Here is a 10,495-nt window from a genome sequence, read left to right on the forward strand (position 1 = left end):
TGGCAGTCTGCTTCCATTAAAGATTACAGCCTTGGAAACTTTATGGGGCAGTTCTACTCTGTCCTACAGGGTTGCTATAAGTCGGAATCAACTCGATGGCAATGGGCTTGGTTTTTGGGACCTGAGAAGACTGGGCAGACACTACTCCTTTTGGTAACTTGGCTGTCTGCTACCTACTCCCCTGCAGGCCAGCCTGCTGGGTACCCTTCCATTGAGCCAGCTGGTCACACCTCCTGCCTGGAGGGCTGGGGGAGCTTAGGCATCATGTGCCTGGCTGACCTCTCCTTTTCTCCACAGAAGTGGCCACTCCTGCCTGCTGAGCCTGGAATAGCCAATCCATACCACCCCACACATCTGTCTCCATCCCAGTCCTAGTTTCTTACACCCAGTAGGCCTCTACTCCTGCAGATACCAGGCAGAACCAAATTCCTCTGACAGCAGCCTTACCCTCCAGGTCCATCCACCTCTCCCCTCCCTCACGTCAGGATCTATCTGAAATACAAACCTGAAGATGCTTCCTCCTGAATATAAGCCCCAGGCGTTGCCTGGTCGAGGCCACCACCCACCACCCCTTGGATATTTCCAGCCCAGACCCCCCCACCCCAAATTCTAGACATGAGTGACAAGCGACCCATGTGACACTTTCACTCTCTGAATCGCTAAGTCCAAACCCTAACTTCTAACACTTCCCCTGAAACCTGCTTCCTGCACCCTGCATCGACTTTCCCATCTGCATCCTTCCATATATTCAGCAAAACGAAACAAAGCAAAACAAATCGGGGTAGTCTTTCATTCCCTACTTTCTCTCACAGCCACACCTGATGGAGCAGAAAATTCTGTCTGCTCAGTTTATAAAATCTGTTGGAGATTTGACCCCTCCTCCCCCCTCTATAGGAGCGCTGGTGGCTCATCGGTTAAGCACTGGGCTGAAAATCAAAAGGTTGATGGTTCAAACCCAACCAGAGGCTCCACGGGAGAAAGACCTGGTGATCTGCTCCCATAAAGATTGTTGTTGTTAGGCTCTGACTCATAGCCACCTTACGTACAACAGAAGCAAATGCAGCCCAGTCCTATGCCATCCTCACAATTGTTGCTATGTTTGAGCCCACTGTTGCAGCCACTGTGTCAATCCATCTAGTTAAGGGTCTTCATCTTTTTCGATGACCCTCTGCTTTACCAAACATGATGTCCTTCTCCAGAGACTGGTTCCTCCTATAATCCTTAAAGATTACAGCCTAGAAAACCCTATGGGGGCAATTCTACAACGTCACATGGGGTCACTATGAGTCAGAATGGACTCGACAGCACAAGAACAACAACATGGGTTCTTGTCTTCATGACGGTGCGATTGCCAGGTCTTTTTCCCACAGAACTGCTGGGTGGGTTCCAATAGCCAACTCTTCGGTCAGCAGCTGAGCACTTAACCATTGAGCCACCAGGACTCTTTCTGTTAGCATGACAGCCAAGAAAACCCTATAGGGCAGTTCTACTCTGTCACATGAGTGGCTATGAGTCTGAATCGACTTAAAGGCAACCCAACAACAACCTTCCCCCTCTATTGCCACTACTATGGTCCAGTCCCCAGGACTCTTAATTAGTCTGTAGTCTTAGCCTTGGCACAGGTCTCCCTCCCTCCACCCTTATCATCTCCGACCCCTCTCCATCCCTTTTGCCCCCCACCCCCCAACAGCCTTTAAGAAACCTTGGGAAACACGGATCAAGTCCCTCCTATTTTCACAACCCTCCAAGGTCATCAGCGCCCTCAAAAGGAAAGTCCCGCTGCTCAGGCTGCCATTCTAGGAGGAATTCATCCTCTCACAATCTGTTCCTTGCAGACAGGAGACGGACTTCAGGTTTGGGATCGCCAAGCCTTTGCACGTGCTGGTCTTCCTAAAACATTCTAACACGCCGCATACCGCAGGCGGTCGGGAAGGGGGACCACCACCCACGAGCACTCCACTGTGCTGAGCACAAGGGGCTGAACAGAAGGGAGATGAGTCGGGGTTTCTCTTTCCGGGCTTTAGATTCGGAGGTGAGGGCAGGTGAGGGCCGGGGGAGCAGAGAACCCACCAGCGCCCACACCACCAACGCGGCCGCCGCCATAGGAGCCTGTCGACCGAGTAGGGCCGGAAGCGGAGGGTGACCAGGGCGAGACCCTCAGTCCCTCCGGCCTACGCCGCCGCTGACCCTCAGACCCGCCCCTATTGTAATGGGGACAACGCCTCCTTTCGCGCCTCCCGCTCCCATTACCTCAGGCCTGACCCAGAGCGATGGAGCTTCAGACGGCGCTCGCAAACTCGACAGAAGTCCAAATGTCGCCCCGATGACGACACTGGAAGTCCCAACCTGGCCGTTGTCGCACGCATGAAAAATCTTCATTGGTTGAGCCCGCTGCCGAGTAGCCATCGCCTTCTGGGTAATGTAGTTCTCATATGAGCGACTAATTTTGCAGAAGTGGATCCGAAAAACCCTTGCTGTGGAGTCCATTCCGACTCATGAGTTGCTCCATAAAGTTTTCTTGGCTTTAATCGTAATAGAAGGAGCCCTAGTGGCTTAATGGTTAAGTGCTAGGCTGCTAACCGAAAGTTCTGCGGTTTGAGCCCACTCAGAGGCTCTGCTCGATAAAAGACCAGGCAGTCTGCTTCTGTAAAGATTGCAGCCTAGGAAACCCCATCGGGCAGTTCAACTCTGTCATATAGGGTCTCTGTGAGTCGGAATCGACTTGACGGTATACAACAACAATAAATATTTGGGTGATTCTACTCTGTAACTCATGAGATCGCCATGAGTCAGAATCTTCTACACTGCAAGAAGTTTGCTTTTTTATTTTGGTTACAGACTACAGTACAGGACACTCCCAGGAAATATGGTCGCTACCCCTTTAAGAGGAAGCGAAGCCGCGCCTTGTTCTCAGAGAAAAAACATGCCGTTTCCCAACGCCTCCGCTAAACGCTTAGCGGTAGCTTTGGACCGGAGGGGCGCCCCACCTCACGGCCTACGGCACTGTGGGAACTACAGTACCCCGAACACTCTGCGCCGTGCTACCTGGTTGCGTTGGGCCACTGAAAGCTCTGGAAAGGCACATTTCCTTTCGTTCGGTAGACGTTAGGACTGGACCTCCGCTGCCCTCCTTGAATTGACGTTTTATTTAATTTTGGCTTAATCCAGTGTGTCAGACGCTCCAGATCGCTGTGTCCGACCCAAGGTGACAAGAGAGGGAAGACGCGAGAGGAGACGTTGTCCCCACTGCACAGAGGCGAGTCTGAGGCTCGGCGATCCCCGCCCTTGTCGCCCGTCCCCCTCACTCTCACCCCCACCCTCGATCCTAGGCCCGGATGGCGGCGGCAGCAGTAAGGGGCCCGGCGCAGGTGGGTACTGCGTCCCTCGGGTGCTTGCCCGCCCCTGCCCACACCTCGGAATCCAAAAGCTCGATTGAAGGGCTCTTGCTCATGTCACTGAAGCCCAGGCCCCTGTATCTAGGACAGTGTGACACTCGTGGGTGGGGTCCCCATTTCTGACAGCCGGTGGGACGAGGTGGGGAAGAACGTTACAGTCTGAGGGACCAGCGCGTGCAAAGGCTTGGAGGTGCGACACAACGGAAGAATTCGAGAGACCTGGGGTCCTTCTGGGGTCTGCAGGGAGCAGAGAGGGTGGCCTGGAATGGCAGCCTGCGCAGCTGGCCCTTCGTCCTGAGGGCGTTGGGACCATGGACAGTTGTGAACAGAGGAGGGACACGACTGGAGTTAGGGTTTTAAAAGTATCCCAGAGGCTGCTCTGGGCAGAATAGACTTTAGGGGAGGGCAGTGAAGAGGAGACAGTGAGGAACAGGAAGATGGATACCTAGCCCGGGGTAACAGCTGGTAAGAGGTGGCCCGGAAGACAGAGGCACAGAGGGTAGAGAGTCAGCCCAAAGTAGGTCATTTAGCTCCAGGGCAAAGCTGGAGTAGGGGATAGTGCTGAGCCTGTAGGGTTCCTCTGCAGTTGCTTACCTCTCACATCCTCCTTCTTCCCACAGGTCCGCATGAACTCAGAAGTAACTATGGATCCTAAACAGGTGAGGGGAGGATATCTGGACTCTGGGTCCCCAATCAGATGTTTTCCAGGACTGTGGTGTTCTGGAACGCTTTCCTGCTACTCATCCAGCTCTTATGTCTGGGGATGCTAGAGAAACTCTAAGCCCAAGGTCCTGAGTCCAGGCCAAGGGTTATAATGGAGGGGTTCCCACTTCTGCCAAACAATGGAATAAGATGTGGAAGGCTGTTCTAGGCACTGCAGCCAGCACGTGCAAATACTTGGAAGTGAGACTGAGAGGGCAATGTTTAAGAAACTGCAGGTCTCTATTTTGTCTGTAGGAAAGAAGAACAGGGGGCAGGCCTGAAATCACAGGCTGAGGAGCTGGGCCTCTATCCCGAGGGTGATGGGAGCCATGGGAGCTGTCGAGAAGAGGGTGGAGGTGATCTGACCGAGATCTTCACAGGCTCCCTTAACACGCTGTGTAGGGTGTGATGGGGGAGTGAAAGTGGAGGCCAGGAGACCAGGGAGGAGACCACTATGATATTCCAGGTGCATGGTGATAACAGAAAGCCCTGGTGGTGTAGTGGTGAAGCGTTCGGCTGTTAACTGAAAGGTCAGTGGTTCAAACCCACCAGCCACTCTGCGGAAGACAGATATGGCAGTCTGATCCCATAAAGATCACAGCCTTGGAAACCCTATGGGGCAGTTCTATTCTGTCCTATAGGGTTGCTTTGAGTCAGAATCAACTCAATGGTAACAGGTTCAGTTTGGTTTTGGTGATAATGGATGAACCAAAGCAGTGGGTGTGTAGGTAGGAGGAGCAATTGGATTCTGGATATGTTTTTTTTAAGGTAGGGCTGACTAGATTTTCTGATGAGAGAGAGAAAAGGGGAGGAGTCAGGGACAACCCCAAAGTTTTTGGCCTCATCAGCTGGAAGGGTAGACACTCTGTCAACTGAGAAGAGCAGTCAGTTGCAGCTTTGCATGTGGACGTGAGTTGATTTCTGGCCATGTGAAGAGTCTGGAATGTTCCAGAGAGTGCTGAGCAGAGGTGCCTGGGCTGATGGGCACGCAAGACTGGCATTCTGCAGAGGGGCTGAGGATGGAGACATTTAAAAGGTAGCAGATGTTAATTAGTAAAGAATGTCCACCTCAAGCATTGTGCTCTTCTAAGAACTATCTATGGAAGGTCATGGTGGTGTAGTGGTTAAGAGCTATGGCTGCTAACCAAAAGGTTGGCAGTTCAAATCCACCAGCTGCTCCTTGGAAACCCTATGGGGCAGTTCTACTCTGTCCTTATAGGGTTGCTATGAGTTGGAATCGATTTCTAGGTAGTGGGTTTGGTTTTCGGTTTTGGTATGTGACATCAAACTGACAATAGCAACTGGAAAGATTAGATAGTAACCTTAGGGGGCAGTGAGTTCATGTTAACGGGGGAGGAAAAATTGGGAAAAGGAGGGTGAGAATGGCTGCACAACTGGAAGAATGTAATCAATGTCACTGAATTGTACCTGTTGAAATTGTTGAATTGGTATATGTTTTGCTGTGTATATTCTCAACAACAACAACAAAAATTATAAATAAAATAAAAGGTAGCAGATGGTGTGTAGACTGGAGTTGAGGACCGGGAATCTGCACGTCATGGGGTCAGTACTATTAATGACCCAGGAAGGAGGCCACCAACCAAGTGGTGGTCCAGAGGTGTGAGGCAGGTGCCATCCAGAGAGTGGTGTGCACATTGAAAGGAGTGTGAACTGATAGCCCCAGGGCTCCAGGACTGAGGGCTTCAGGGAGAAAGGGGAGCCCAACTTTGGTTTTTTGGGAGGCACAGTCTTGGGGACTCTCAGGATATTAGCTGGCAGGAGACAGGTGGGAGCTTGCATGCCAGGCCAAGAGCTTAAATGGTGTCTGTCTGCCCACCTTCCTGTCCTTGCTGTGGGCTGACACAGTGATCAGTGGGACCATGAGGAGAGAGCGGGCACCAATGGCACCCAGGCCTGGATGCTTCTCAGAGTGAGGAGTTAAATAGGAGAGTGAGCAGGAGCTAGATGCAGGGGGCCTGGTCGTGGGTCCTTGGGAGACATGCTGCTCATGCATTTGGCTCTTTGCACTGTGGCAGGGGCAGGTGACCTTTAAGGACCTGTTCGTGTACTTCTCCCAGGATGAGTGGGGACTCCTTGATGAGGCTCAGAGACTCCTGTACCGTGATGTGATGCTCGACAACCTTGCTCTCATGGCCTCGTTGGGTAAGGCCCTCACACTCACCTCAGTGTCATGGACCAGGCTCTGTCCTTCCCCAGCCCCAAGGCCAGCTCTGGCCTTCCTACATCAGGACCATGAGCACTGCTTCCTTCCCCAACTCCCTGGAGGAGACATTGTGGATACGAGGGCTGAGCTGTGAGTACAGCCATCGCCTGTTCCTGTACAGCACCAAAGAGTTGCAGGGACAGAGTCAGGTGTCTTGCAGGAAGCCCAGTGGGTCACACCCTGCTTGCCTTCTCCCTGACTGGCTGCCTCTGTCCAGAGCCATGGCACTTCTGTGCCCCAGGTTCTGTCCCCAGCTAGCTGACATTTCCTATGTCAGGTACCTGCCAGGAACTCCAGGTACCAATATGGCCACTACTTTCTGGGACCACTGGACTACTCCTGCAAGACCCTCATCTGAGGCTGTAATGGTTGTTTTCTTCTCTGTGGGTGGGTCACCCAGACCATTGCTGGCCACTCACCTGTCCCGTCTCTTTCTTAGGACATTCACCTTCCATGTCGCAGGTGGTTGCCCCGCTGGAGCTGGGCAGGGAGCCCTGGGTCCCTGGCTGGGCAGACAGGACTCCAGCTGTGACACGAGAGGCTCAGCATGGGTTCAGCCCTGGTGAGTGGGGCTGGGGGAAGGTGTGAAGTACTTGAATTGAAAAGAATTTTCAGGTTGTACAGACCACATCGAGTGGAGCAAGGACAGTTTCTCCCATTCAAGTACATAAAGCCAAGAGAGGCTTCCAAATTATCAAAGTAGAACCAAACCAAACCTATTGCCGTAGAGTCGATTCCGACTCACAGCGACCCTATAGGACAGAATAGAACTGCTCTGCAAATCTTTACAGAAGCACACTGCCACATCTTTTTCCTGCGGAGTGGCTGGTGGGTTCAAACTGCCAACCTTTTGGTTAACAACTGAGCGCTTTAACCACTGCACCACCAGGGTAGGGCTGGACTCAAATCAGACCAGTAAACCTCTCTTGTGCCCACAGTTATTTTAGTGTCAACGCCACTGGCCACACTTCATTTTTACCTTTACTTTCCCATTTACACATTTGTCTTTTCTGCTCTGACCTTTGGCCTCTGGCTGTTCTCCACCTCCTGCCTCCATCTCTCACCTGTCCCTTTCCACTGCTCCCTCTGCAGTGCTCTCCGATATTGACCTAGATTACTGTGTCACAAGATGTGCACATAGCCCGAGTAGTGCTTTAGTACCAGCTGTTGTTGTTAGGTACCATTGAGTTGATTCTGACTCATAGGACAGAGTAGGACTGCCTCATAGGGTTTCCTAGGCTGTAATTTTTATGGGAGCAGACTGCCACATCTTTCTTCTGAGGAACCGCTGGATGGGTTTGAATTGCCAACCTTTCAGTTAGCCGCCGAGCTCTTAACCACTGCACCAGGGCTCCTTAAGTACCAGTGACTCAGTTGCAATTGGATTTTCCTGTCCCTGGACACACAAACCTGCAAAGGTTTGTAACCAGCAGCCAGGCCTGACTGCAACCTGTGTGTGGTTGACTTCATTGGAGGCACTGCCTCTCCTTCCTTTGTGTTTCCCACATTTGTATCCTCTCCCAGTTGAGGACTTCTCCATTTTGTGACCTCGTGTATGCCAACTACTGCATATTGTTGTTGTGTGCCGTCAAGTTGATTCCAACTCATAGCAACCCCATGTGATAGAGTAGAATTGCCCCATAGGGTTTCCTATGCAGTAACCTTTATAGGAGCAGATCACCATGTCTTTTCTCCTGCTGAGCTACTGGGTGGGTTCAAACCGCCAACATTTCAGTTAGTAGCTAAATGCTTATAGCATGAGCTCAGGCCCCTTGTCCTGTCAGCAGTCCTGTGAACTTGATCGTAGTTGTGTGAGACACACAGTTGAGATGGGCCTGCTCCTCCCAGTGTCAGCTTGAACTTCACCAGCATTTCTCTGCTTTCAGGTTGTTGGCATGGAGTGGAGGAGGAGGAGGTACCTTCTAAGCAGAGCGTTTCTGTAGAAGGAGTGTCGCAGGTCAGGACTCCACAGGCAGGTCCATCCAACCAGAAGGCCCCTTCCTGTGAGATTTGTGGCCCAGTCTTGAAGGACATTTTGCACCTGGCTGAGCAGCAGAGTACACACCCCATGCAGAAACCGTGCATGTGTATGGCATGTGGGAGACAATTTTGGATCAGCGCAAACCTTCCCCAGCACCAGAAGCAGCACAGTGGAGAGAAACCCTTCAGAAAGGATGACAGCAGCACCTTTCTTGTGAAGAGCTGCCGTATCCACCCATCAAAGACACTCGTTGTGTGGAAGGATGGTTGTAAGGACTTCCCAGCCAGCTCGAATATTTTCCAGCACCAGGCCCCTCAGAGTGAGTGGAAACCACGCAGTAACACCAAGCATGAGGAGACCTTCCCCACTGGACAAAAGCATTACCAGTGCAGCGAATGTGGGAAAGTCTTCAGCCGCAAAGACTCGCTTGTTCAACACCAGAGAGTCCACACTGGAGAAAGGCCTTATGAGTGTGGCGAATGTGGGAAAACCTTCAGCCGCAAACCTATACTTGCTCAGCACCAGCGGATTCACACTGGAGAAATGCCATATGAGTGTGGCATATGCGGGAAAGTTTTTAATCATAGCTCCAACCTCATTGTTCACCAGAGAGTCCACACGGGAGCCAGACCTTACAAGTGCAGCGAGTGTGGGAAAGCCTACAGCCACAAATCCACACTTGTACAGCACGAGAGTGTCCATACCGGAGAGAGGCCTTATGAGTGCAGCGAATGTGGGAAATACTTTGGTCACAAGTACAGACTCATTAAACATTGGAGTGTTCACACTGGGGCAAGGCCTTATGAGTGTATTGCATGTGGGAAGTTCTTTAGCCAAAGCTCTGACCTTATTGCCCACCAGAGAGTTCACAATGGTGAAAGGCCTTATGTGTGTGATGACTGTGGAAAAGCCTTTAGCCACAAACATGTACTCATTCAGCACCACAGAATTCACACTGGAGAAAAGCCGTTTAAGTGTAGTGAATGTGGAAAAGCCTTCAGGCAAAGGCCTTCCCTCATTCGGCACTGGAAAGTTCACACTGGAGAAAGGCTTTAGGAGTGCAGGGAATTTTCTGTCTCCTTATTCAACATCAAAGCTGACATCACAGAGAAGCTCTGAGAGGAGTCTTTGTGAGGGAGCCACCAGCCAGAAGTTGAACCTCATACACTTGAACACCCACCCTGGGAAGAGTCTTCTGAGTGCCAGGTATGTAGGAAGGTTTCTGGAGCTATGTTGCACTCTCAACCTGCCCATGGCTCTTCCCAGAATTATGTCACTGCCAGTGCCTATGGAAGAAGCCATCTACCCACTGGGAGGGTTCCGTGCATAGTTCACACCCATGTGCTCTGAAAGGCAGACCTCTGTGCTCTTCTTCCTTCCCTAGAGGGAATGATGAGTAGCCTGAGTCCATTCCCTCCTGATCCCTGACTGGTTTAAACATGGATGTGATCCAGTTTTGGGCAAGAGGACACACACTTTGTTCTTCTGGTGGCTTACAGAGAAGGTTTCCTTTCTTCAAGGACAGTGTTGATCTAATGTGGCACTCGTGATAGATATCTCCAGCCTCCAAGAATTGCCTGCCTCATGTTGTTCTGGTTTTGCAACAAATGCCTTAATTCTTAAATTACCCTTGATCTTGGGGGTTGTGCACTTTGTGGGTTGGGTTAAGAACAGCACTGGGTTCTGCCAGCATGAAGGGATGAGTTGTGGGAGCTCCAACTTCGTGTGTCTCCAAGATGATTGCAGGATGTCAGAGAACAACTCTTCAGTCTTATTTCAGCCTAGTTTCTAATGCTTACCAAGGTCCCCTAGGAAAGAATACTGGTCTATGTGGGCCTAATCTTGTGGCCTGTACACCAGGATTACTTGTATGACTGAGGTCACCCTGAGTAGTGTGTATTTGTTGTGACAACCTCTGGTGTATCTGGGAGCAACATGAATTGGATCCTTTGTTGCCTGGGGATGTTTCTTAGTCCCCAGCCCTCTTGAGAACTTGACACCACATTTATGTTTATTGACACTTGCTTTATGGGCCGTCTTGGTAAATATTCCATGTTCACTGGCTCTACCTTGCTTGGGGTTCGATAAGCATCTTGGATACATATCTTCTTATCTTTCACAATATCAGGAAAGTTTTCCGCCAACAAATCTTAAACAATTCTCTCTGTATTTTCTGTTATCCCCCCTGTTCTG

At 51.1% G+C, this 10,495-nt stretch overlaps 1 protein-coding gene across 1 annotated transcript in view; it reads left to right on the forward strand.

The window, feature by feature from the left end:
- Positions 1-3,320: 3,320 nt before the first annotated feature.
- LOC101350500 (zinc finger protein 772) overlaps positions 3,321-10,495 on the forward strand; it is a 287,781-nt gene continuing 280,606 nt past the window's right edge. The window contains 5 exon segments of the mRNA XM_012558578.2: positions 3,321-3,368; positions 4,016-4,054; positions 6,134-6,260; positions 6,761-6,883; positions 8,208-9,360. Of these exon segments, the coding sequence (XP_012414032.2) occupies positions 3,336-3,368; positions 4,016-4,054; positions 6,134-6,260; positions 6,761-6,883; positions 8,208-9,360 (1,475 nt within the window). The 5' untranslated portion in view covers positions 3,321-3,335.

This window comes from Trichechus manatus, unplaced genomic scaffold (assembly GCF_000243295.1).
Source record: "Trichechus manatus latirostris isolate Lorelei unplaced genomic scaffold, TriManLat1.0 scaffold00176, whole genome shotgun sequence".
Taxonomy (NCBI): Eukaryota; Metazoa; Chordata; class Mammalia; order Sirenia; family Trichechidae; genus Trichechus; species Trichechus manatus.